This window comes from Peromyscus eremicus, chromosome 22, assembly GCF_949786415.1.
Source record: "Peromyscus eremicus chromosome 22, PerEre_H2_v1, whole genome shotgun sequence".
Lineage (NCBI taxonomy): Eukaryota > Metazoa > Chordata > Mammalia > Rodentia > Cricetidae > Peromyscus > Peromyscus eremicus.
In genome coordinates this window covers 15420862-15446410 of record NC_081437.1, presented here as the reverse complement: position 1 = coordinate 15446410, position 25549 = coordinate 15420862, and the positions used below count along the sequence as shown (strand labels likewise).

General features: G+C 42.5%; 2 protein-coding genes across 2 annotated transcripts; one reads left to right on the top strand and one right to left on the bottom strand.

The window, feature by feature from the left end:
• The first annotated feature begins 5064 nt into the window (after positions 1-5064).
• Cebpzos (CEBPZ opposite strand) lies at positions 5065-9665 on the top strand. The gene is made up of 4 exons (XM_059248700.1): positions 5065-5106; positions 7470-7585; positions 8347-8391; positions 8981-9665. The coding sequence occupies exons 2-4, from the start codon at positions 7471-7473 to the stop codon at positions 9061-9063; spliced, it is 243 nt and encodes an 80-aa protein (XP_059104683.1). The 5' UTR covers positions 5065-5106; position 7470; the 3' UTR covers positions 9064-9665.
• On the bottom strand, positions 8870-25534 carry Cebpz (CCAAT enhancer binding protein zeta). Its single transcript, XM_059248698.1, has 16 exons — positions 25315-25534; positions 22947-24439; positions 20385-20616; positions 19684-19873; positions 17770-17861; positions 15789-15842; positions 15208-15310; positions 15041-15109; positions 13696-13762; positions 12841-12941; positions 12172-12229; positions 11813-11997; positions 10838-10924; positions 9934-9992; positions 9746-9827; positions 8870-9233 (listed from the first exon to the last, which is right to left on the bottom strand). The coding sequence occupies exons 1-16, from the start codon at positions 25468-25470 to the stop codon at positions 9097-9099; spliced, it is 3165 nt and encodes a 1054-aa protein (XP_059104681.1). The 5' UTR covers positions 25471-25534; the 3' UTR covers positions 8870-9096.
• Between the last annotated feature and the right edge of the window lie 15 nt (positions 25535-25549).

Below are 25549 nucleotides of genomic sequence, written 5' to 3'. Positions count from 1 at the left end.
AGATAAGCAAAAATATCCTCATAAAATGATCCTAATTACGTTCAGAGACTCTCAAAATTGTTCATTAGGAACCATATGTGATTACCAATAAAGAAAATGAACATATCTAAGTAATAGAATATCACTGATTTTTAAAAAAATTATTATTAAAGAGGGCAACACACAGCAGACAGACAGCGGGCTAGCTGATGCTGCTTTTGAGATCCTCCTGCATGGATACGTGGTTGGACAGAAGTGGTTACAATTCTCAGTGAGTTCTCAAAGTGCTCATCCGGTGTTTCACAATTTCACTGAGTTGTTTCATTTTTGAAAACAGTTGTTCACAATTGTAGGTGTGGTAAAAGGGAAGAGAAGAGTGCAGTGTGACTATGAAGTGAGAGATCCATGTTTCTTGGAAGACAAGACCTGTAAAAATCTAGGAAAGAAACAATCAAACTTTTCATTAAGTTGGATGTCTGCCTGCAGATCTAGCATATCTACATTGACGGAAAATAGAGTCAGAAATTTACCAAAATATTATTTTCCTGGGAATCTTGAAATCTGCTTCACATTCTTGACTTTTTGGATTTATTTTATTTTATGTGTGTGACTGCTTTGACAGCATACATCCATGTGCACCATGTGTGTGCCCGGTGCCCTTGGAGGTCAGAAGAGAGCACAGGATCACCTGGAAATAGAGTTGCAGATGGTTGTGAGCGACCATGTGGGTGCTGGGAATTGAACCCAGGTCCTCCACAAGAAAAAAGAGTACTTCTGGACTGCTTAGCCTTCTCTCCAGCCCCTCAAATTCTTCTATGAAATAAATAAGCTACATAGTTTCTGCGGTTCCCAAAGGCCGCGTTAAGTCAATGTGTCAAAAGGCACAAAATTATTTGCCTTAATTTGAGAGCGCCATAATTTCACTACCATTTGAAACCTTGTTATGATTTGAAACATTGCATTAATAAGTTAGGTTTCACTTTAAAGACAATGTAACCCATTTAAATGATGGGTGAAATTCACTAAGAATGCTAAATCTGTATAGTAGCTTTCATCATCAAGTTCTGGCATAAATTCTGTTTCGAGACCATAAACAACTTGATAACATGTCTCAAATAATAAAATCCTTTTTATCATTTGGCTTTAACTTAGTTATCTTAGTTCTGAAAAGTAAATGATGTCGCTCTGGTCAGCACCAATGATTTAAAAGAATTCCCTGGACTGGTAATCATTTTAATTCCCCATCCCGTATAAAAGCCATGGTTTTGATGATTTGTGCAACATACATTGGTAATGCTTTTCTCCATAAAATTTCTTGATATGCTGCATAATGAGACTTCATTAAATGTAAATTCAGAGTGGCATTTGCAACGCCTTCTATTAATGTTTACAAATGTGTCTTTCTCTTTTACCTCCCATTAATGCGGAGTCAGCTATAACAGATATGTTGAAAATTGACAAAGAAAATGGGTTTAATATATGTTTTACTGGGGGCTGGAGAGATGGCTCAGAGGTTAAGAGCACTGCCTGCTCTTCCAGAGGACCTGAATTCAATTTCCAGCAACCACATGGTGGCTCACAACCATCTGTAATGATACTTGGTGCCCTATTCTGGCCTGCAGGGATACTTGCAGGCAGAACACTGTATACATAATAATAATAAATAAATCTTAAAAAATACTTCATATAAGTTTCTTGATTTAGTTGTGCCTTTTAAGGACAACAAATAAGCTATTTTTGAATGACATTGCATTGTTTCATCAAGGCCACTAATAAAAATGGCAAGTTGAGCCACGTCTTAGTCACTGAAGAGACACCATGACCAAAGCAACTCTTATCAAAGAAAGCATTGGATTGGGGGCTTGCTTACAGTTTCAGAAGTTAGAAGTTATTATCATGGCGGGGAGCATGGTGGCATGCAGGCAGACATGGTGTTGGGGAAGCAGCTGAGAGTTCCACATCCTGATTCACAGGTAGACAGAAAGAAACTGGGCCTGGTGTAGGCTTTTGAAACCTCAAATCCCACCCCTGTGACACATTTCCTCCAGCAAGGGCACACCTCTGAATCCTTGTAGTCCTTTCAGACAATTCCACTCCCTGATGACTAAGCATACAAATATGCTTAGCCTATGGAGGAGCCCCCCCTATGGAGGAGCCCCCCCCCCCACAGTGTTTCTCTGTGTAGCTTTGGAGCCTTTCCTGGATCTCGCTCTGTAGACCAGGCTGGCCTCGAACTCATGGAGATCTGCCTGGCTCTGCCTCCGGAGTGCTGGGATTAAAGGCATGCGCCACCGCAGCCTGGTTTATGGGGGCCATTCTTATTCAAACCACCACAAACCACACTTGTAGCATCAGCAATGTTGTCCATTGCCAAAGATTAAATTTAAAATCACCATCTCTATTCTTCAGACTTCCTTGGATAGATTTTTCCAATTTCTTTAACTTGCCTGGCTATATTCTAGGGAGACAAACAGGTTTTAGAAATATCATCCCCTGCTCTCGGGGTGTGTATTTGCAGCATTCTGCAAACATTGCTCAAGAAATCATTGTGAGGAAGTGGTTTTTCGCTATATGTCATTACACTCTTAGATTTTTACTATAGAATCTGAGTCGTAACTCTTAAAAACATTTCTTGTTGAGAAAGCAGACTGTTTCCAGTGATGCTCTTGGTCCTCATGCCACTGTCCTTGACACACACTGAATGTGAGAGCATGCGTTGGTACATGATACCTTTTCCAATGGTCACCTTGGAAACCACAACACGTTCTCTACAAATGAAGCAGGAAGCTTTTCTTCTTTTCATGTAACAATCTTCCTTCATAATTTTTGTTTAGGTTGTTTTCTTTTGAGATATTGTAGAAGCCACGCTGAAGTTTAAAATAATAATGGGGGAACTTCTGCCCTCCGGGGTTCTCCCACTGTGCTGTAAGCCTGTATTTAAGACCTCCTCCCTCTTTCAATAAACGGCATTCAGCATTAAAAAAACAAAACAAAAACAAACCAAAAAAAAAAAAAACCAAACAAACCAAACCAAAAAAAAAAAAAAAACTTAAAAAAAGATAATAGAGACCCTTAAAGAAGAAATTAATATATCCTGTAAAGAAATCCAGGAAACATAAACAGTGTTTATGGGACATGAAAGGAAATGAGTAAATTCCCATAAAACAAACGGTGGAAGGAAATGAGTAAATTCCTTAAAGAATTCCAGGAAAACACAGACAGTGGAAGGAAACAAAACAGTTCAAGACCTGAAAAAGGAAATAAAATCAATAAAGAAAACCCAAACTGAGGAAAAGAAATAATAATAATAATGGGAGCTGGAGAGGTGGCTCAGTGGTTAAGGGTGATGCTGCTCTGCTGGAGGATACAAGTTCAGTTCCCAGTACCCATGTTTGGCCTCAGTGGGTACTGGCGGACCCTTACATACACATACACACACACACACACACACACACACACACATAAATATTTTTTTATTTATTATTACATGAAGTGTATGTTTGTGTGTGTGTGTGTGAGCGCAGGTGTGTACAGTGGCCAGAAGAGAGCTACATATCTCCTGGAGCTAGAGTTACAGGTGGTTGTGAGAATCCTTATGCTGGGGCCAAGAACCACCCTGTGAGAAAACCTGTCTTTAAAAAAAAAAAGCAACCGGATCTCTGTGAGTTCGAGGCCAGCCTGGGCTACCAAGTGAGTTCCAGGAAAGGCGCAAAGCTACACAGAGAAACCCTGTCTCGAAAAACCAAAAAAAAAAAAAAAAAAAAAAAAAAAAAGAGTGCCTCCAGCTCTTCCAGAGGGTTGTAATTTGGTTCTTGGCTAGCTCAAGACAAGGTAATTAACCTTTGGAGAGATTACTCCAGTCTCTCCTCAGCACTTCAGTTCTAACCTACCAACCTCTGCTGACACAGCTTCTTTCCAGGAGTTCTTGCTCACACACCTATCACATGCAAGAAAACGTCATTGGGAATTGCATTTCACTTTAAGCACAGGTCACGCTAGATGATGCCAAAGCAACTGTCTGTGCTTGGGAGGTAGTACCCTGGAAACTGGACATTCAGTGACACTGAGGTCACACGTGTGTACAAATACTGAGATCACTGAAAAGTTTAAAACCCTTGGTAGTAATGCCGCCGCCGCTGATGTAATAAGTCAGATCAGGCCAAATTAGTAGGTCCAGATTTAATCTGAGCAGAGCATTCCAGGATGGTCCCAGGGGAAGAAAAGCCATGGAAGGGAACCGTGAGGGGAAGTCCTGGGCCTGCGGACCTTAAATACCCTCTGGGGGCAGAGCCGTGTTTGGCAGGCTTTCTGAGATAAGGCAGGGTTTGAAGAGAGAGAGAGAGATGTGGAAGAGGGTGAAGCTTCCACCAGAACATTCCAGACTCTTTGGGTATATGGATGCTGGGGAGCTGAGGAGGAGCTTCCACTGGAACACACACATATGCTTATTTTGTGTGTCATTGAAACATGACATTGTCATCTACCAAGTTTACACTCCAGAACCTAGCAATTAAGTTAAAAAAAAAAACAAACCCAAAAACCTTGAAAGTTATCACCATTGTTTTACACATTCATAGCTTCCTAGGATGGGCAGCCTGGCCTAAGAGCACATTTTCATGAAAGTAGACATAGTTCTGCATTCCAGGCTTTGTCCTGCACGTGGCCCCTCATCGGCATTTCTATTTTTCTCTTCTCTCTCCTTCCCTTGGGTCAGTCCTCTTCTTGCCTATTGGGCAGCGCTTCTCAACTTTATCGTGCAAAGGGATTGTCTAGGGATCTGGCGGAAGGGCAGATCCTGATTCAGGGTCCCACATTTCTGGCCGGTCCCAGGGGATGGGTTGTTGCTGTCCCTGCGATACACTTTGGGTTTAGAGTGCGCAGGATTTGGAGGCGGTGTCCTGGGTTCAGATGTGAATTCTTTCTTTTACTTGAGTGTGCCCGAGGGCAGGATAACCTTGTCTGTAAAAAAGTGAACAGCTTCCCACAGCTACTACGCCTTAGTCAAGGAGTGTAGTCAGGTCAGGATCCTCTGTGGGGCGGGGCTAGAGCTGGGGACGGGGCGGGGCTAGAGCTGGGGGCGGGGCGCGGCGGCCGTGCGCGTGCGCCGTCGGGGTGCGCAGGCCTCAGGTAAGGACCTGGCTGTGTGTCTCGCGCCGTCGGGTCCCCATCGTGGGGCGCGTGGGGTCTTGTGGCATTCTTGGGTCAGGGGAGAACACCCGAACGAGACTGTCCCGCTGGCGCGGGGGCGCGGGGCAGGCGCGGGCGTTTCCGGGTCGCCGAGCACCGCGGCGCCTGCACCCCGGGTAAGGCCGGGCGCTCGCTGTTGGATCCGTCCTGGGCAGCAGTCCCCGGTGGCAGCGCCGCCCGGCCAGCGGGCTTCCCTTACCCCGGGATCTACCCTGGAGGACGCGCAGGGCTACATTACATGCGCAGGACTGCATCACATGCGCCCGGCCGCCTTCTCTTCCCCGCGATCTACCCTAGAGGACGCGCAGGGCAGTTTCACCTGCACCTAGCCGGGCTCCTTTACCCCGGGTTTCCCGCTGGAGGACGCGCAGGGCAGTTTCATCTGCACCCATCCGGGTTGCCCCCTAGAGGATGCGCAGGGCAGCTTCACCTGCACCCAGCCGGGCTCCTTTACCCCGGGTTCCCCCCCTGGAGGACGCGCAGGGCAGTTTCATCTGCACCCAGCCGGGTTCCTTTACCCCGGGTCCACCCTGGAGGAGGACGCGCAGGGCTGCATCACCTGCATCCGGCCAGCTTCCCTTACTCCTGGTCAACTATGGAGGACACGTGGGACAGCTTCACCTGCGTTTCAGCTTGTGCAAGAAGGCCGCATAGTCTTTGGTCTCCCTGGGACCTTGTCTGGACAGGTGTGCCCCTAGTGACTAAAGGGCTTTATTATTAAGTAGAATTCTCCCGAAGTGCAGGGCCTTGAAATGTAACATGTCCATCTGTTTTTTGTTTTTGTTTGTTTGTTTTTTCGAGACAGAGTTTCTCTGTGTAGCTTTCGCTGGCCTGGAACTCTCTCTGTAGACCAGGCTGGCCTCGAACTCACAGAGATCCGCCTGGCTTTGCCTCCCGAGTGCTGGGATTAAAGGTGTGCGCCGCCCGGCTATTTGAACTGCTTAAAACTTTAGTTTCGCTCTCTTCCAAAAATCAAAAAAAGATTTTGCTCAGATTAATCTATGGGATAGGCTGCAGGCAGATGTGCTGTGTCTCACCTTGCCCCAGCCCTGGAACCTTAAAAACAGCCTTCAGAATTTGGTGCTGAACATGATTGTCAGTGATGCAGAGGATTGGGAATAGAGGAAGACAGCTGTCCTTCCTGCCCTACCCCCAGTTATATGTGAGTTTATTTGCTTCGTTTTTAAAGTGAGAGTAATAAAGTTGAAGTCTTTTGGTGTCCTAGTGATCCCATTATTAAAATGAAAAAGTAACATTGGAGGAGGCACATTGGTAACATAGTCCAAGGCTAATCCTGACAGTATTAATTACCTTCACGCTTAGGTACCTTGAAAGGGAGGTAAAGGCAGATGGAGGGACTGGCTGACCATGAACATTATACAACACCATTGAGGACAGAGCAATGGGAAAAATATCAGAATGAGAAGTGGTTCTTTTGATTTGAAGTTATAGGGAAGCAAAGTGAAAACTGGACTACCTTTCATATACTCAGCAAGTCAAATTCTTATTTGCTGTATAAGTTTTCCTCAAAGACACCTCCCCCTGAGTGTTGGAAACTGAACTTGGGACTCATGCTAAAAGCTCAACACTAACACCCCTTTCTCGATTGTTTTTCCACACGGGGAGGGAGGATTTCTGTCACTGTAGTTTGGCCATTTACTGGGGCACCACCCAGTCAGCCACCACTTCATGGGTCTTGTATAAAAACTGGAATGACTTCAAAGGAGCAGATTACTGGGGTGCCCACTCTAGGGTGGCTGAGTCAAAATCTGGGGAGTGGGAAGCAGACCGCAAGCTTAGGGATGTGCCCTGCTTTGGGGAAGGTGCAGTTGAAGTATCCAATACTCAGAAGAGACCGGATTAATTTATTGTCTAGTTTCACATCCATCTAGGAAGGGCATGAACTGTGGCACCACTTACAAAATAGCCTTCCTCTTGTAGGGCAGTTTCCAAAAGGCCTTCAAATGCGGTTCCTATAACTAGGTTGTATTTGAATTCCTAGGTCAGCTAAAAAGTTCGTCTAACCAGCTTCCCCATTCTATATCAGGCACTAAAAAGCCTTGGTTCTTCCATTTTTGCTTTGCAAAAAGGTGTAAGTCTCCTCAGAATTTCTACGCTTTATCCTGTTGTGGGTCCTTGTTTTGTCACTCTCCGAAGGCATGGAGATTGGAGCCTGTATGTAGGAATGTCTAAGGCAAATACTGGTAACTTTTGGGTTTCATACTAAAAGCACTGAACCGGGAATGGAGGCCTTTAGAGATGTGGCCACTGAAGTTTCAACAGCTCATTCATGTTAATTTTAGGATGACTCGAACCATGGAGCCGCTGGCGAGGAAGATCTTCAAAGGCGTTTTAGCAGCTGAACTTGTGGGTGTTTTTGGAGCTTATGTTTTGTTTAGAAAGATGAACTCCAGCCAAGGTAAACACAGTTCAGTAGTTAAGATTTTTTAGCTGGGTTTGTACTAAATGCTAGTTGCATTTCTGGGCAAAGTATTTCTTCAGACTGAAGCTATTAGACATTTTTATGGGTGGGATGGGGGGAGAGGAAGGTAGTTGTTATTGTAGAGTGGGTGGATCACACCTGACTTGCAGACTGGGAGCCTGGGTCTTCCTGGGGAAGTAGAGCAAGTGTTCCTATTCTGACTCAGAACTGAATGGCCGCACAGAATCGAACTGATGGAGACAGCTTGGCCTGCGTTATACTTGTTTGGTATTCCTGGGAAGAGCTACCACCACTGTAAGCTCAGCACCACCTCAGGCCACAGCATTCTCAGCATTCGCACTAGGCACTGAGATCATTTCCCCTGCTGTTGCTGAATACAGTGTAATAGTTTGTTAAATTTTATTACATGACAGCCCTCAGCTTTTAAGATTAGTAATTCCTATCTATGACTTCCTTCTCCAGCTGAAGCAGGAAGCAGCTCTGGGGCGGTGACTTCTCTTTAAAGCTGGTCACTTGTCTTCCTCAGGGTACTCCACTAGGACACTGTTCCAGGGCACTACTGCATGTCCATAATCTTTAAAGGCTGTATTTTAAGATTAATGTAATTCATATCCTATCCTTTAAGATTTAGTTCTTGGGTTAGCAGGGGGACCTTAATACAAAATTCTAATAGCCACTAATATAAATGGTGGCTTAATATATTAATACAATTTTTTTTTTTTTTTTAAAAATACCAGATTTCAGGCAAACAATGAGCAAAACATTTCCCTTCGTTTTGGAAGGTATGTTTTTCTTCAAGTAAAAATTCAGGTACAAAATATTCTGTAAACTCTGTGGTACTTTTACAATTTTGGACTCAATGACTTTGTTATCGGTTTGAGAGCACACACTGAGGACTCACCTAGTTACTTAGATGAGAACAGTTAGCTCTTGGTTTAATTCTTATTCTTCTGTTGATCAAACCCAAGGCTTTACAGATGATCACCACTGAGTTATTCGACCCACCCTCCAAGCAGGAGCCTTATTTCAATGGTTAAGAATATAGATTCCAGAATGAGACCTAAGGTGGTGATGGACATACCATGGCTTAAGGTTACTGCTAGAACAGACTTTTCCCCAGGCATACTGTTTCTCCGTGGAAAGAGCTAATGTCTATCTCACGACAGTTAAGGGCTGAACAAGACGACACCACACCTGCCTAAGCATAGCCTGCCAGGTCCCGAACAAGCCGCTCATCAGTGTTAGGAGCTTGCACGTGAATATGGGGCCTGCTGTCCTTTTTATTTTGTCATGTAGCAATTTGGAAGGAGTGTTTCAATGTAAGTTCAACTTCTGCATGATTCTATCAATGACAGCGTTTTGTTTCTATAGTTTACTACAAATCCATCGAACGGTCTGGATTATATGGAGTTAGAGAGGACGATCAAGAAAAGTGGTTGGAGAGCAAAAGTTAAGGGTGAGTAGACTCTTAATTCACTCTGAAGCTCTTATTTCCTTTGCCGTTTGGGTTTTTGAGGGATTTTCATCTTCTTCTTGAAATTTTTCTTCTTCTTGATGATACTTTTCACGTCTCTGTTGTGCAGCCAATCATCACGCTCAGCTTCCCACTTCAGCTGTTTGAAACCTTTAAGGGGAAAAGAGAGATGAGTCCATGCCACTGTAGACTGGACTCCCACAGAAAGTCCAGAGTGTAACTCACCTTCAGGCCACACGGCCTGGGGTTTCCCACCCACCGTGAAAACCCACTGTTGGCTCTCTCCTTTGTTTTCTGAGTATCTTACAAATGCAAGAATATAAACTAGGAACATCAGAGATAATGAAAAAGATCTTCAATCATATAAGAGCAAACCTTTAGACAAGTCAGAATAAAACCGTTTGAGTTTGTAGTCTGTTTGTGTGGCTTAAATGTCTTGCTATGTGACAAGCAAGTTTTCTGCCATTTAAGGACACCTACAAGGAAATGCCATTTAAAAAACTTGACTGACAAATTTAAGGTAACCGGGTAGCGCACACTTGTAATCCTACTGCTTGGGAGGTGGAAGATCAAGACCTCAAGGCCAGCCTGGGCTACATAGGAAGTTTAAGGAAGCCTGGGCTACACAAGCCCGCCCTGGGGGCGACAGTCAGCTTACTTACTTGCATTATCTTTGTTAGCCATGGCGTTCATGCCAATGTTATCAAACTTGGATCCCATGTTTTCATCCAACAGATGGCCAAACTTAAAAGAAAAAACAAAAGCAAGGAAGGGTGAGGAAGCTTATCAGAAAACTTGAAAAGAATGTAAACAGCTGCTCTCTTAAGACAGTGGATTAGCTTAGTGTTACCTCCTCAGCAGAGACAAACAAGCTGGAGTCATTGAAACTTTTCTTTTTTTTCTTTGGTCCTTAAAAAAAAAAGAAAAAAAAATTGTGTATAGGTTATTCAAAGTGCATGCCTATTTTTCAGATTTCGTTGCTGTTCAGAGTTTATCCTCACAAGAAACCAACAGTATCAATCAGGATTAAAATTCCACATCGACATGGATGGAGTTTGTAGTATGTGAAGCAAAATATAAATTGTAATTCAGGTCTTATTCTTTGGGCTTGAAAAAGCTGACTAAAGTATGTTTATTGTGTTATCAATAAACTTTGTTTAATATTATTGAAAATAAAATGTCTATTAAAAACTCACCTATAGTTTTGAATCTATTAACATTTGAAGAAAGTGGTAAAATGGTTAGAGTTTACATGTAATTGGACTCTATAAACATGACTGAAAAGATCATCTAGAGACACGTAAATGTGAGAGGAAGGAATCTGGACAAAACTAAGGATGCATGTGAGAAATATCTTTTCACATTAAAAAACCCCATTATCTACCTTTCTTGGCTGGGGAGATGGTTTAATCGGTACACTAGTCTTACAAGTGTGACAGTCAGGGTCCAGATCTCCAGAACCCTTGTAAAAACCTAGTGCAGTGGCTGTGATCTCAGTGATGGTGGGATAGGAGGAGAGACAGGAGGGGCTTAGAATCTCACGGAGCAGTTAGCCTGGCCTACGTGGTGAAATTGCAAGCCTACAAGAGCGCCTTGTCTCAAACAGAAGGTGCCTGAAAACTGATACTTTGAGAAAAAAAACTTCTAAATGGTATCAAACCAACTTTTAAACATGTATTTCCCAAAATAGTGACCAATAATACTTCTTATATGGCAGCTGCCATGGTTTGAAGAGATGAAATGCATTTTCTTACCTTGGAACGACCCAGCAAAGTCAAAACTATCTTCACCCTTTCTCTTGCTTTTCTTAGTACTGGCTTTGGAGCTGACTTCATCAAATTCTGTTACCCAAAAAAGTTTACTGTTAAGCCATTTTAAAAACAAGCCTGGAAAACACCAATTCAATGTATACTCTAGTCTAGTGCAATAGTAAGGCCTGGTGTGTCTGTTCCATGTGGGTTCACAGTCCTCCAATCCCAACAGAACAGGCCTGGAGGGTACAGGACGCTCCAGTCTCTGAGAGTCCCTGGTTTAGTTTGCAAGAACGTCATTTACTCAATGACCATTAACAAGACCAAATACTTAAACACTGTGTATATAAGAAGCATCTGCTGCTGAGCTCCAGAAGAAGCAAGATGCAAAGCAGGTGTAACTAGAGGTACGAGAAAGGACAAGAGGCAGGAGACAGCACAAACACAACCATGGTTGCTCCCTTGTCATCTACAGTTTAGATTATCTTTTCCCTGTGCTAGCGGACTATATGACTAGTGACTTTCTGGGGTAAACAGCTCATCACTCTCTCTTTTCTTCTCTGGTAGTACTGAGGCTCCAAACAGCCTCACACACTCTAGGAAGCACTCTACTACTGAGCCACAGCACCAGCCCCTTATACTAATGTTAAAGAGCTGCTCAACTGAAACTTATAGAAACGCTGTTGATTACAATTAAAATCCAACACGGACATGCGTCTTACTTTATAGAAACCTGTATTTAAAAACTAGTCTAGGAATTACCAAGAAAGCTATGTAATTTGTACTTTATTTTTATTTTACTTATTTTTGGTTTTTCGAGACAGGGTTTCTCTGTGTAGTCCTGGCTGTCCTGGATCTCGCTCTGTAGACCAAACTGACCTCAAACTCACAGAGATCCGCCTGCCTCCACCTCCCACGTTTTGGGATTAAAGGCATGTGCCGCCATGCCTGGTGGTTTATTTATTTTTAAATGTGTACCTGCAACATCTTCATTTTCGTCATCTGACACATCCATGAATGTTCCTCCATCTTCATCCATTTCAAAGTCTTCATCATTCATACTTCCGAGAGAAACTTCATCATCATCCAGGTCCCCAAGCTCATCGTCACTACTCTCTGAGTCTTCCAAGTTCTCCTTAGCTCCTTTTGTTTTCTTCATATTGCTGGAAACAACAAACAAACTTCAAAACTTGTAAAGGAAGGCAGTGTTTTCTAAAGTGTGCTCAGGAGACTGAGACACACTGGTAATGGATCACATGATTTCTCTGGTCTCCTGTTCTGATGAACAGTAATTTGGGAAGTACTGGGAAAACAGGACAGAGAAGGTTGAGTTTTACCTGGCAAAGTCAATATCATCCTTCCCAGGCGTGAAGCAGTTATCATCTTCCAATGTGTCTGCCCGAGAACGATACAAATTGTAAGAGATGGCAGAGGACAAGAGCAATACACATTATACCCCGACAACTGTAACGTAGAATCAGGGTGTCACCACAGCAGAATGTTGTCATTAGGACTACTGCTGGTGTCTTATACAGACCTATGAGCTCAATGAAATCTCTAAAACAAAAAAGAACAACTTTATTTTTACTAAGCACAGGCTGGGACAGTGACATCAAACTAAGCCCTTCCATTTCATGTAGTGTTTCATCTGATGACATTCAGTTAAAGATTCCCAAGCTCTGTGGATAATGAAGACGCAAACGATCCAACAGCAGAGCATTGCCACTGACAGAAGTACGAGATTATGAACAATACACAGTCTCTGCCTCATCAGACTTGGTCTTAGGAATGAAACATTCTTGTAAATAGAATTTTCTCCCACATTGTTCAAAGCATAATAATGAATTCTTCTAGAACAGATATGAGCAAGTTACTACATGTTATTTCTCAATCTTCCACTATAATCTGCAGAGCAGTGATTTCTAAAAACTAAGTTCACTTTTACCACTAATGTTCTACATTCTATTAATAGTAATTTACAAATTGAGTCAAGAAAAACAAATTACCAATCATATTTTCAAATTCTTCATCATCAACATCTTCTATACTATCTTCACCTGCATTGCGTTTCTGTTTCTCTTTAATAACAGCAACTTTCTTGTAATACCTAAAGTAAAATGCATATTACATATCTGCATAATTTATGACTAAAGGCAAATTATAACTCTAAAAGTGTGTTACTGGATACTCAAATGAGTAAAATTTGTATTTAATATAAGAAGTGTTTTGAGTTAAACAAAACAGCTATCAAGTTTTGAAATGTGAAGCATAATAATTTACTTTCCAGACGGCATCAACCCACAAAATTATTCACAGTAAGTTCTTTTTAAAGCAATTTAGATTAAATCTATTTAAGTAGTCAACCAGGTACTAACGGCATCAGTAGTAATTTTCGAGCTCACTACAGCTTCACAATGACCTTCTCTGGTTCTGCTTGAGGGATCACGGCCTAGACAAATTACTCGAGTTACTACTATAGTAAACCAACACAAATAAAGACTGAAAGAACCACTACCTAATAAGAAAAAGAATCCAGGTGTGGTAGCACATGGGAGGTGGAGGCAAAAGGATCCCAAGTTGGAGGCCAGCTTGGACAATATACAGTTTCCAAACAAACAAAAACCTAAAGTTCCATAAAGTCAGATTCAGAAACCAAAATTTACATACTACATTATTAAAATCCTCAAGCTGCCCAATTTCACTAAAATTTTGAGGAGTAGCAGAATTACTAATTTAAATTTCCTTCAAGAAAGAAATGGACACATACCCTGATCTTTTCAAAACAGTTTAATATCAATAAAGCGCTGTATCAAATATAAACATTTAAAAAGTCCCCAAGGATACTGTATTAAGTATCTTACCTGTAGAAAAAAACTTCATCCACTGGGATCTGACTTTCTTCTTTCGCAAGGAACTCTTTACTATTCACTGTAGAAATGAAGCATTTTATTATGACCATCCCCCTGTGCCACTCAAGCGCTCGCACTGTATCTAACACACTGGCAGTTCTGAAATCTTAAAACAAGACAGTGGAGGAAAGGCGTCCAGCAGGGCAGAGGCGTGTCTGGACGTGTGTGGAAGGTCTCCACGCCCTAGACTCTTGGCTGTCTGTAGAGAAGAACAGTCAGGACCCAGGCACCGTGGAGGAACAGGCTCTCTCACTGTTCTCCAACTGCACTCAAGACACACGTTTCAAGAGAAAGAGAAACTATTCTAGAAGGTTTACTTTTATTTGGATGCATGGGCACGGGCATGTGACTGCAGGTGTCTCGTAGAGCCGAAGTCCCAGGTGGTTGTGAGACACCTCGTGTGGGTGCTGAGAACCAACCTGGGTCCTTCCTTTCCCAGCGCAGCGCGTGCTCTTAACCATGAGCTCACCACTGAGCCCTCAGAGTTCTTCTCAAGTTGCCACCCTAACCCCACTTCTTGTTCTGTTTTTGAGACAGGGTCTTCTACAGCTCAGGCCGGCCTTAAACTGAGTAGTAACTGAGGATGACCCTAACTCCTGCTTCTCCCACCCACATGCAGAATTACAGCACACAATAATGTATGTAAAATAAAGTGCAATAATGCTTGGAATTCTAAAACAGGAAAGAATCATCAACAGAACTTCCCATAATTTTACTTAATACTGAGGAAACTCACAAAGAATTCACGGACATTAGCTCTTCTTCTATAGAATTAGAATTTCTGACCTGATGTAAAGATTTGGCTTACAATTCTAACTACCTCTGAGTAATCCTATTGACATTTCTGGACTTCTGGAAGGCTGGCTGGGAATAACTAGAACTTCTAAGTTCTAATTTCTGGGACGTGGTATATGAAGAAATGACTTCTCTGAATAGAGAAGATTGGTACCCAATACATGTCCAGGAGGACACTATCTACATTGACAATGATGCTGCATGAAAAAGTTAGCTGTGCATTTTCTGTTTTCCTTAGCCAGTCCTAGAAGCGTCTAAGATGGCCTGAACTGCAGCAGATATGAATTATACACATTGGGTTACTGACGGAGCTATGTGATCTGAGCAAGGCAGAACAGTGTAACTGCTGAGGCTGGGGAATGGCTGCCAGAGGGTCCATAATTTTATTTACTTTGGATATGCTTGAAATTTTTATTACGATAAAATAGGTCAAAGAATATAATTTGTGCAGCACTGTCTTCTGCTATCCTTTTGGTTTCAACTGCGCAGACTCCGTGCTTACCAGCGAGATTACGGACGTCCGTTATAAAGTGTTTCCTCTTCGGCTGCATCACAACACTGTCGGTGTTTTCTGAAATGTAAATCATGACAGTCTAACGTAGTTGTCTGTTCATTCACTCACTAAACCCCAGCAACGAAAACCAAAGTTACTAAATGGAAGCGGACTACCTTTGCCCTTGTGTAGCTTTGGATTTCGGTAAACAAATCGATCCAAGAATCTCATGAGTGTGAAATCCTGCAGCGGGTCGCCTGAATACTGAATAAAATTCCCCTGAAAGGTGGGAAAATGGTGGAGGATTTATGGATTTAATAAAAACATAAGCTGCTGTTACACTGCATTGAGGCACGCGTGAACAATGAACACCCTTCAAATCGTCTTCTCATGTGCACCATGCTAACAAACTAAACACACAAACACGCACGTTTTATTATGCACTGGTAATTTCATAGGCAGTATTTATACGGAGACTATGTAACCATTCTGAGAACCAAACACTGAAAAAGTAATCCCAGGAGTGGAGGCGAGCACAACCTTCCCCCAAAGAGCTGGCTCTAATAAGCAGCTGCTGTGTGCTGATGTGCTGTACTTCCATCATTCTGGAGGACTATTTGTTCTCTGTATGAAACAAGTCACTGGTCCCTGACAACGGCAGCAAATACAGCTTCTACATGTTGGAAAACTGTGCCATCAACTACTGATGATCAAAAACCACAATACTTACATATTCTTAAGAGTGTTTTAGACTCACCTCAAGGATAGTCTTTGCAAAAAGGGCCACAGAAGGGTGGAAATGCTCAGATAACTATAGAAGAAAAATATGAATGTCATTATTTCTAAGGTCAGTTTTTAGCAAAATTACAGGTTATCTGAGAAAACTTGAGAACAATACATAAGAAAGTGATCCTCAAACATTTTGGTTTCCAAACTATATGTACACTTAAAAATCTGTGATATAAGAGCTTCCACATAAGTGGGTTATTTTTTAATTTACTTTATTAGAGGTTACAACAGGAACATTTTAAATGCTTATAGTCATTTAAATTAATAAATCCAGGGGCTGGAGAGGTGGCTCAGCAGTTCAGAGCACCTGATGCACCTGCAGAGGTCCTGGGTTCAGGTCCCAGCACCCACATGGTGGTTCATAACTGCCTGTAACTCCAGTTCCAGGAGGTCTGACACCCTTTCTGGCCTCCTTGGGAACTAGGCATGCATGTGGGTAGACTTATATACATGTAAGCAAAATACTCATATGCATAAAATGAAAATAATAGTATGTACCCACTAGATATTTATGTAAACATGTTCATGAAAAATAAGTATTTTTTTCAGAACAAAAATTACAAATTAAGAAGCATTAATTCATTTTGCAAATATTAGTTAATTAATATTTTTGTGTTTAGTGAGTAGAACATAATGCATTTTTAAATCTTTTCCTGTATTCCATACTATTTGAACATATATGAAGAGAATCTAGCCTCAAACAGATCTGTGGTTGAAAAAAGGATTTAATAAGTCTTTCACCTACGTGGGTATACAAAAAGAGAAATTAACTGCAGGGTAGAATCAACCACACCAATTGGCCTTAGGCATCTGTTACTTAGAGTTAACTGGTCTAACAAGAATGTAGACCTTACCTACAAGTAAATATGCAACACTGTACATTGGTCATTTAAAAAACACTGGATGAGTTGGGCAGTTTCTCCAAATTGCACAAAATTGCACTGTTGGTGTGATCACTAATTTTATCAGCAAACTTTGTACAGAGGTCTGACCCCAAGACACTGCTTATGAGAGCCCAATGGTTGGTTCATCCTCCTTTTGAGAGTAAACTCTGTCACTGACAACAAATATTATTAGTTGTTTTGCCTGAAGCAAAAGAATCCATTACTTTATTTACAAGCAAATGTGTCTCAGAGTAAACAGCATGCCAGTCAGTCTATCAGGAAGCAGCTATATGGGACAGGAACAGCTAACCAAGTTCTACCTTGAGACAGTTTGACCCTCACACTTTGGTGCACAGCAGGAATGGGTATGTCCACTCGCCATATACACAGCGAACACTGGCAGGTATTTAAGGTCAAGACAATGAAAGCAATACTTGCTTTACCATTTGCAGGTGATACTGGCTTTCCCCTTCCCTTATTTATTCTACAAGTACAAGCAGAGAAGACTAACAGAATTTAATGGCTACAAACGCAGCTAGGTGTCCCCATCTTTAACTATATCAGGGAATTAGCAGTTCACATCTTTTTATATCACCTGTGCTACAGCTAGCACAGTGACCAAGAAAATGACACCCTGGTATTACCAGGCCATTAGCTGTGATCTTGGAGATTCAATGGAGTGGTGTGAGGATCTGTGGTCACATTGCAAGAATTAAGTACATAGGAAGAAACTTAGTCTTTTGATCACAAGAAGGCTATTAGAAACCCAATTCCTCTTCTTCATTTACAAAACAACTTAGTAAAAGATTTTTATTCTCACACAACTGCAGCATACGTTATAGAGAGCTACATGCAACAACCTACACTCTTATTTGTAATCCAGGCATGGTATTTTTATTTACATGCACAAAAGTTTCTGTAAAATAAACACACCACACTATATTTAGCCCATGTGTAATTTCATATTAACTTCATCATTTGCAAGTAAAGTTTCAATGTGTTATAAGCCATGAAAGGAAGATTATGTGCCACTAACAAATTAAAATGTAGATGAAATTATTTTACCTTTCTGAGCTCCCAAAGACTTGTATTTTCAGCTCCACAGAACAAAGGATTCCTACTGAATGGATCGTATGTCTTCTTTAACTGCTTGCCACCTAAGGACAGGATATTTTTGAAACGCTTTATTCCTAACTGAAGAAGACACTTCAAACTATCACAACCTACGTTCTTACAGACAATCTTCACAATTGTTAGTAGTTCAGTAATCCAATACCAGATTAAAAATGCAGAGTCCCTTGAACAATTTATCTTGATGTCTACTCTTTACATTTTTTTCCTGAAAAAAACTTTGCAACATACTGGCCCCAGCTGCAGAATGCTCGATCTCTTCAGTAGTTTTCAAGCAGCCAGAGAAAGTGCTAAGAAAACAAGTCACAAATGGTAAGATGGGGACAAGAACCTAAAGGAGTAAGTCTAGTGTATTTCAGAGCGGTAGTTTTCCAAATCCTCTCTATTAAGCTACATTCAGGAATTTTGTTCTTGAAACAGATCTGCATGTTTGCAGAAATAAGAGACTAAAAATCCCCCTTTCATTCTTTACTTATTAAGTGTGTATGTGTGGGTGTGAGTGTGCAAGCGCCACACTGCTGCATGCGGAGATCAGAGAACACTTTCCAGGAGCCAGGTCTCCTTCCAGTCCAAAACGTGGGTCCCAGGAATTGAACTTGGGCCCCGAGGCTCAGGAGCAAGTGCCTTCCTCTTTCCTTGTGAGTTACCTAACTGGCCCCAGAATTAACATTTTAAGCAAGGTTTTTTAAATACACTATTAACTGTGCAGCCCTAACACATGCTCGCCATCCTCCTAAAGGATGACAATTTGTGCTCCGGACAGGTAAATCCTTTTAAGAATCTTCCTGACAAATACCAGCATTCTCATTAATATATCCGGCATGGAAATTTAAAGCTGAATTACTTCAGCCGTGAGTCAGAAAAGCAATCTGCAGAAATGGGTCTAGCACTGTCTTCCTTAGTCCAAGGCTAGTGTTCTTTTTTCCTTCTGGCCTCAGACAGAAAGACTGCATCCCTGAGCTTTCTCTTGGCTCTAATGTTCTATTCACAAACAGACTTCTCTTCCTCTGGTGTGTGTGTATAGATAGAAGTCACTTAAGGCTTCTATTTCCAAGAAAGTCTTCTATCTTAAAAACTTGCTTTAAGGGGCTTGAGAGGTGGCTCAGTGGTTAAGAGCACTGGCTGTTCTTCCAGAGGACCTGGGTTCAATTCCCAGCAACCACACGGTGGTTCACAACTGCCTGTAACTCCAGTACAGGGGATCTAACGCTCTCTTCTCACTTCCTGGCCACCAGGCACACATGTGTGCATATATATATATATATATATATATATATATATATATATATATATATACACACACACACACTAAACACACAGACACATAAAATAAAACATTAAAAACAAAAGCTTGCTTTAAGAAACTACAAAGGGTGAATTCGGTGGTCACACAAAAATTGAGAAGGGTCACAGAGATAGGATCAAAGACAGTTCCATTCAGAATCAAACTTCCTGCGTGCCACACTTGGGTGTCTGCACGTGCTCTGACGAAAGTGCCTCAATGAGGCATAAACTATTTATAACTGGAAGAAATAACTCACAGTGCAGCTAGCATTTCATTGTTTTCTCATGGCGTTCCACAGCTCTAAAAGGCATCTGCTTTGATTTCCAAGACATGTAGTTTTGTTAATAATCTGTGATTCCCTACGGTTAAAACTTTAGTATTATGGTTGCAAATGTAGTTCAGTCATATAATGCTTGCTCAGCACACACAAAGGCTACGGGTTCCACCTCCAGCTCTCTCTCTCTCTCTCTCTCTCTCTCTCTCTCTCTCTCTCTCTGCTATGAAGATGAAAGAGGAAACCTCTTCCTTCATTTGAAAGCTAAGGCCCAAGTCAAAGCCCTCACCCTTCAGGTTGTCCAAGTGCACCCAGGAAGCAGCAGCCTTCGGTTTCTCTGCTTCTGTACCGCTCACAGTCCCAGCGTCTTCCGCCCCGACTTCCTTCACCGCATCTATCTCTGTTTCTTTGTCTGCATCAGTGAACTTTTCTTCGTCACTGTCATCGCCCACGTCAACAAAATTTTCTTCATCCGATTCCTAACGAAAACGGATCAAGGACTGTTAACCAATGGGAGCCTGTATTCACTTAAGTGATGCAGTGAAGACTCACTCACTGCAATTCTGGTAAAACATGAAAATATCAATCAAGCAAAACCAAGGTGCCTAATGCTACTCACAGTGAAAAGGAAGACTATATTCTTTCTTTCTGACATAAGAGATTTTAGAACTGAGCCCTCAAACATTTGCTGTATTGTAAATACCAGGGGCAGGTGTTAGTACTGCTTATTTCCATTTCATAACTGAGGAAACAGGCTGAAAAGATCTACTCACTCTATAACCACCCATAACTACCTCATATGACTGCAGTTTCTACTGTAGTGCCCTGCCCACCTAGCTAGCCTTACAACAGGCGGTGAAATCTAGCCCTGTCCAACTCCAGAACTCACACTCTAATGCTCCAGAGAAATTAAGTTACCATCGGTAAAGCAAAGAAAAACCGCCCCATGCGCTGGCACCCCCTAGGGTCAAGAGGCAGGGAAAACCATACCGGATGATCATCTAGTTGGCTTCTTAAATCTGGTTTTGCTTTAAGGATCTCCGACACAAGATACAACGCTCCACAGATGAATGGTGGCATCTGTGTGCAAGTAATCTGAAGTAATCGCTTCACAAAAGCCTTCACCCGGCGCAACATGACATCCGCTTTCAGAGATTTGTAGACAAGGTTAAGAAACACTGCATGCTTCGAACATGTCATCAACCCTGGATCCAACATCTTTCTGTAACAAGAAACCAAGGTCAGATGTTCATTCATAAGATCATCTTCACATCCAGGGGTCATAGTTTAGAGACTCACAACCAATTATAACAATCTCATCTTCGTTAGGGATAAATTTTCTGCATATGTTAGAATAAGAGACTATTTCTGCCTTCTCATATAAAATGTGAATCAATGATCTCAAGAAGAACACAAAAGTAAAGAAGTCATCATATAAGAACCATTTGTTTTGAGACTTTTCTCTCTTCTAATTGTTTTATAAAACAATAGGGTATAACCTAACAGTGTAGTTTTTATATAGACACAGAGCCTCACCTGAAAGGCTACACAGAAGCCAAATAATAAAATCTGACACCCATTCAATCTGCTTTTAATCAGTTCCTGGAAGGCAGAGGCAGGCAGCTCTCATGGAATTCTAAGGCCAGCCTGAATTCCACAGTGAATTCAAGGCCAGCCAGGCCTACACAGTGAACGGCTAACAAAACCACACAAACCGACACCTATAAAGCGGCAGGTAAGAGAGTCTGAGTTTCTGTCTTTGCTGACTCTGCTCTCTAGATGACCAGAGGCAGCCTCCCCTATGGCTGCAGCGAAGACCTCCTACAGGAGTGAAAACGGACACTGGAGTCCTTAAGAGAACGTGATCCAACGGAACACAACAAGCATCCCATTCACACACCCCCAACCTCTGTCCAGACTGTTCTCTGCATGTCTACAGTACCTACAATCTGTTCTTCTAGTATTCCCTCAGCCTTATGTTTACACTTCGGTTTCCTAAACTCTGACTTCTAAGGTTTCCTGCCTTTTCTCCCAAGGTCCAACGGAACTGGGATTGCTCTGCCCAGGATTCTACACACTGTCTTCCTAAGTGATGGGTCCAATCAATCAAGGACTAAGCCTTCATTAACTATCCCAGATAAAGCTTTATTTTGTGTGTGTACGCCTGTGGAGGTCAGAGGACAACCTGGGAGCTGCTTTTCTCTTTCCGCCGTGTGGGTCTCCGGGACTGAACTCAAGTTGGCAGGACTGTTGGCAAGTCCCTTTATCATACCACGCCATCTCACTGGCCCAAAAGCTCTTCCAAGGTTCCGGCTCTGTCATTCACTAGCTGTGACTTTGGGAACCTTTCTAAGCTGAGTAACAGGTTACAAGATAGGTGCAAAGCTCTGCATTTTACTAATAAAATTTAAAAAATGAGATTAATCAAGTTACCAATAGGGTTCTACTGAGAATTAAACAATCTGCCCAATCTTACATGGTAAACCACTGGCTGAGCTTTAAATCCTGGTAAGTGTGGCTTAAGTCTAAACTATTAACCACTACTTTACATTTTCCTTCACAAGTTAGATACATATGTGCAACTATAAAAAACAAATTAGGGACTGGAGATATGGCTTAGTGGTTAAGAGCACTGGCTGCTCTTCCAGAGGACCCAGGTTCAATTCCCAGCACCCACATGGCAGCTCACGTCTGTCTGTAACTTGAGTTCCAGTAGATCCAATTCCCTCACATAGACATACATGCAGGCCAAACACTAATGCACATTAAAAAAAAAAAAAAAAAAAAAAAAAAAAAAAAAAAAAAAAAAAAAAAAGAAAAACAAAACAAAACAAATTAGAGGCCAAGTGTGGTAGGTAGAACACACCTTTAATCCTAGCACTCAGGAGGCAGAGGCAGGTGGATCTCTATGAATTCCAGAGCAGGCAAGGTACACAGTGAGAACCTGTCTCAAAAAATAAAAAAGAAATGAAAAAGAAAAGAAAGGCTTACTGGCATATGTAAGGCAATGGCAAAGTGCTTACAGTGTCAGAAATATCTGCCTCGATGAATTATAGGACAGTTACATGATCCACCAAACAAAATCTTAACAGAAAGGCTAAAAAAGCCTAACCAAACCAAACCAAACCCCCTAAATCTGAACCTCTAGCATGCATCTAGTAAGGGCCTCCGGGCTGGGATTTCTGTTCACAGTGCCATATCTTACGCATCTAGAACATGGGCCGATGAAGCACTCAAAACACCTGCTGAATGAATTACTGAACAGTATGAAGAACAGGAGGGGAAAGGGAATTTCAATTACACCTCTGTTCTAGTTCCTTACGATCCCAAAAGACTGAAAACGAAGGAAGCAAAGGTAATTTTGAAAATACACATCAGGATGTCATTTGCTCAAAGTTGGTGAATACCCAGTTGCCGAGGGGTGCCTATGTGAGATATATGCGTGTATACACACACACACACACACACACACTCTTCTTTTGCCTGTATGGCATGTGTTACAGCAGAGCAAGGTTTTTGCCACATTCATTCACTAAAACGCCATGCACTTACCTGTATAATGCTGTATAATACCGGTCAGATATTGTCTGTTGAGAGTTCATCACTTGGAAAAGCAGCATTAAAACCTGCACACTAGTATTAAAATTTACAACATGCAGCACTTTGAATAAAGTCTCCACCTGCTCCCTCACTTTGTCGTCGCCTATCTGGGAATAAGGATACGCTCTGTTCACTCCTGTTAAAATGGCGCTGAGCATTTTTGATTCAATGTCTTTTTTCTTGATACAAGTCCGAAAGAAACAAAAATAAAGAGTTATTAATTTGTTAGCCAACTCACTTTCTTCATGGGAGAGGACCATCTGGTTTAAAAAGCAAATTGCGTAATACTGAGCTTTGGAGCTGATATTTGAGCGAAAGAGTAGCCTTTCTATTTCTCCACATACGACTCCTTTCATATTGGGATGCTTCCGCAGTAACACCTCTAACAGATGGGAAGCTTTTGTGGCGATTCTGTTCTGAGGATCTCCCAGCTTATTGACCACCTGCACAAGAAGAGCCTTTTCCTCCTCAGGCTTATCACAGAGAAGCTCGTGAGCAGCTACCAGGGCTCGGGTTTTAGTGGCTACCAAGGAATCGTGACTTAACGTTTCGAGGACCTGCACGAATTCTGCCACTAGGTGCTTCAGCTGGTGTTCATAATACCACAGTATGAGTCTTCTATCTCTCGAGTCCTTGTTGCCGCTGGACAACTCTTCCAGTTTGTGGAAAGGGTGCTGGCTGAAGACGCGTAGCTTCCGGCTGTCTGGCAGAAGGTCTGTGATGAGTAACTCCTTGAACGTATCCAAAGCCATGAGGCACTGCTGCTTGCTGCCCTTCTTCTTCACCAGGCTCAAGAGGGTTTCTACAAACTGGAGCGTGTGAACAGCGTCATCCTGGATCAGCAGGATCATGGCTGCTAGCCTGTCGCCCAGTGTCCCCGACGACACAATTGCCTTCATCCAGGTGGAAGAGCCTCCCTTTTGGTTATTTGTCTTATTTTTGAACAAGCTGACTTCGTGCTCATAAAGCTTCTGAGCCAGGGCTTTGTATTCAGACACTACATCCCGAGCCTGGGGTTCCAAGGAATATTCGTTGCTGTACTCCATGTCATACCACTTGCCTCCAGGCTTGCATAACAGCGTTGGTCTCTCAAGAAACTCGAACACATCGGGTTGTTTATCTTTCTTTGTTTTGGAGACGGTACTGCTATCTGAATGCTGTTCTGGTACACTCTTATTTTTCACCTTTTTTTCTGATGCAGTTTTACTTTCTGTTGCTTTTTGTTTTTTACTTTCTACCTTCAGTATTTTTGCCTCTTTTTTGCCAGCATTTTCTTTTTTATCTGGTTCATCCTCTTCAATCAAAGACTTTGCGTATTTGGCCAAATTAAGGTTTTGAATGAACGCCTCCAATTCGCCTTGCTGAAGGTCGTCAATTGTTCCTTTTTTGCCTCCGTCCACCACCTCCTCATTTTCATCCAAAGTAGCCAGCATGAGATAATCTTGCTGCACAGACATAAACAAAGTTAGAACTGTATTACGAACCCAGAACTTCAGGAAGAACTTCGTATCACATCTGAATTATTACACTATTGCCTGGGAAAGTCACAGATATCCAATGAGAAAATGTGCCAAGGATATGTATGTACCCTAAAGGGAAAAGAAGCTTCTCAAAGAACCTTCTTCAAGGTATGAAAAGATGCTCAAGCTGACAGCCCCAGAAATCCGGTGAAAATCGCAACGACATATGCATTTGTAAAGTATCAGGTGAGCAAAGATAAAAGTTTATATGAGTGGGCAGGGGGTGTCTCAGGGGGTCAAGCCCTTGCCAAGCAAGCCTGGCGATCTGGGTTCGATCTCCGGAACCCATGTAAAGCAATCGACTCCACAAAGCTGTCCTCTGACTTCCACACACGCGTACCAACATACAGCACCCCCTCCAATAATAAGTAAGTAAATAAATAAGCACTTTATGGGGTAGCGTAGGTAGGAAAAGGCACTTTCATAAAGGGCTAATGTAAACCTGCAGGTCCCTTTTGGCAACTTCAATCCAACCTACAAGGCATTTGCCTTTTAACCCAGTAGATTCAGATTAGACACACACACTAGCGTTCAAAACAGATGCCCACGAGGTAGGGACCAGTAAGTTAGTTTTCTCCGACCTGATGGGCGTGACGGTTGCGCCACGCTAATAACAAGCTCGCCTACATCTTAAGGGAGCATAAACCCAGGAGAAAAGGTGCAATCCGGGTATTTTTATTCCACCCAAGAGCGGCTAAAAGCGTGGGAGGCGCTCAGAACAGGTCGGAGGCTGGGCTGCGGGTCCCACACTCCCGGCGGCCGTGCGCAGCACCCCCTTCCCCGGAGCCTGCGGCCGTTACCTTGGTGCCTCCGAGGCGTAACACCTCCTCCAGGGAGAAGCCATTCTTGGCCTCGTCGCTCTCCTCCTCGTCTTCCTCCTCCGGGTCTTCTGTCACCTCTTTGGGACGCCAGTGCCGCTTGGCATGGAACTCTAAAGGTGGCTGGTCCGCCGACATTGCTGGCGGAACACGCGCGCAGCCCGCAACTCACTCCCTCCTTCCGGTGACGCACTTTCCTTTTAGTGGGCGTGTCCGG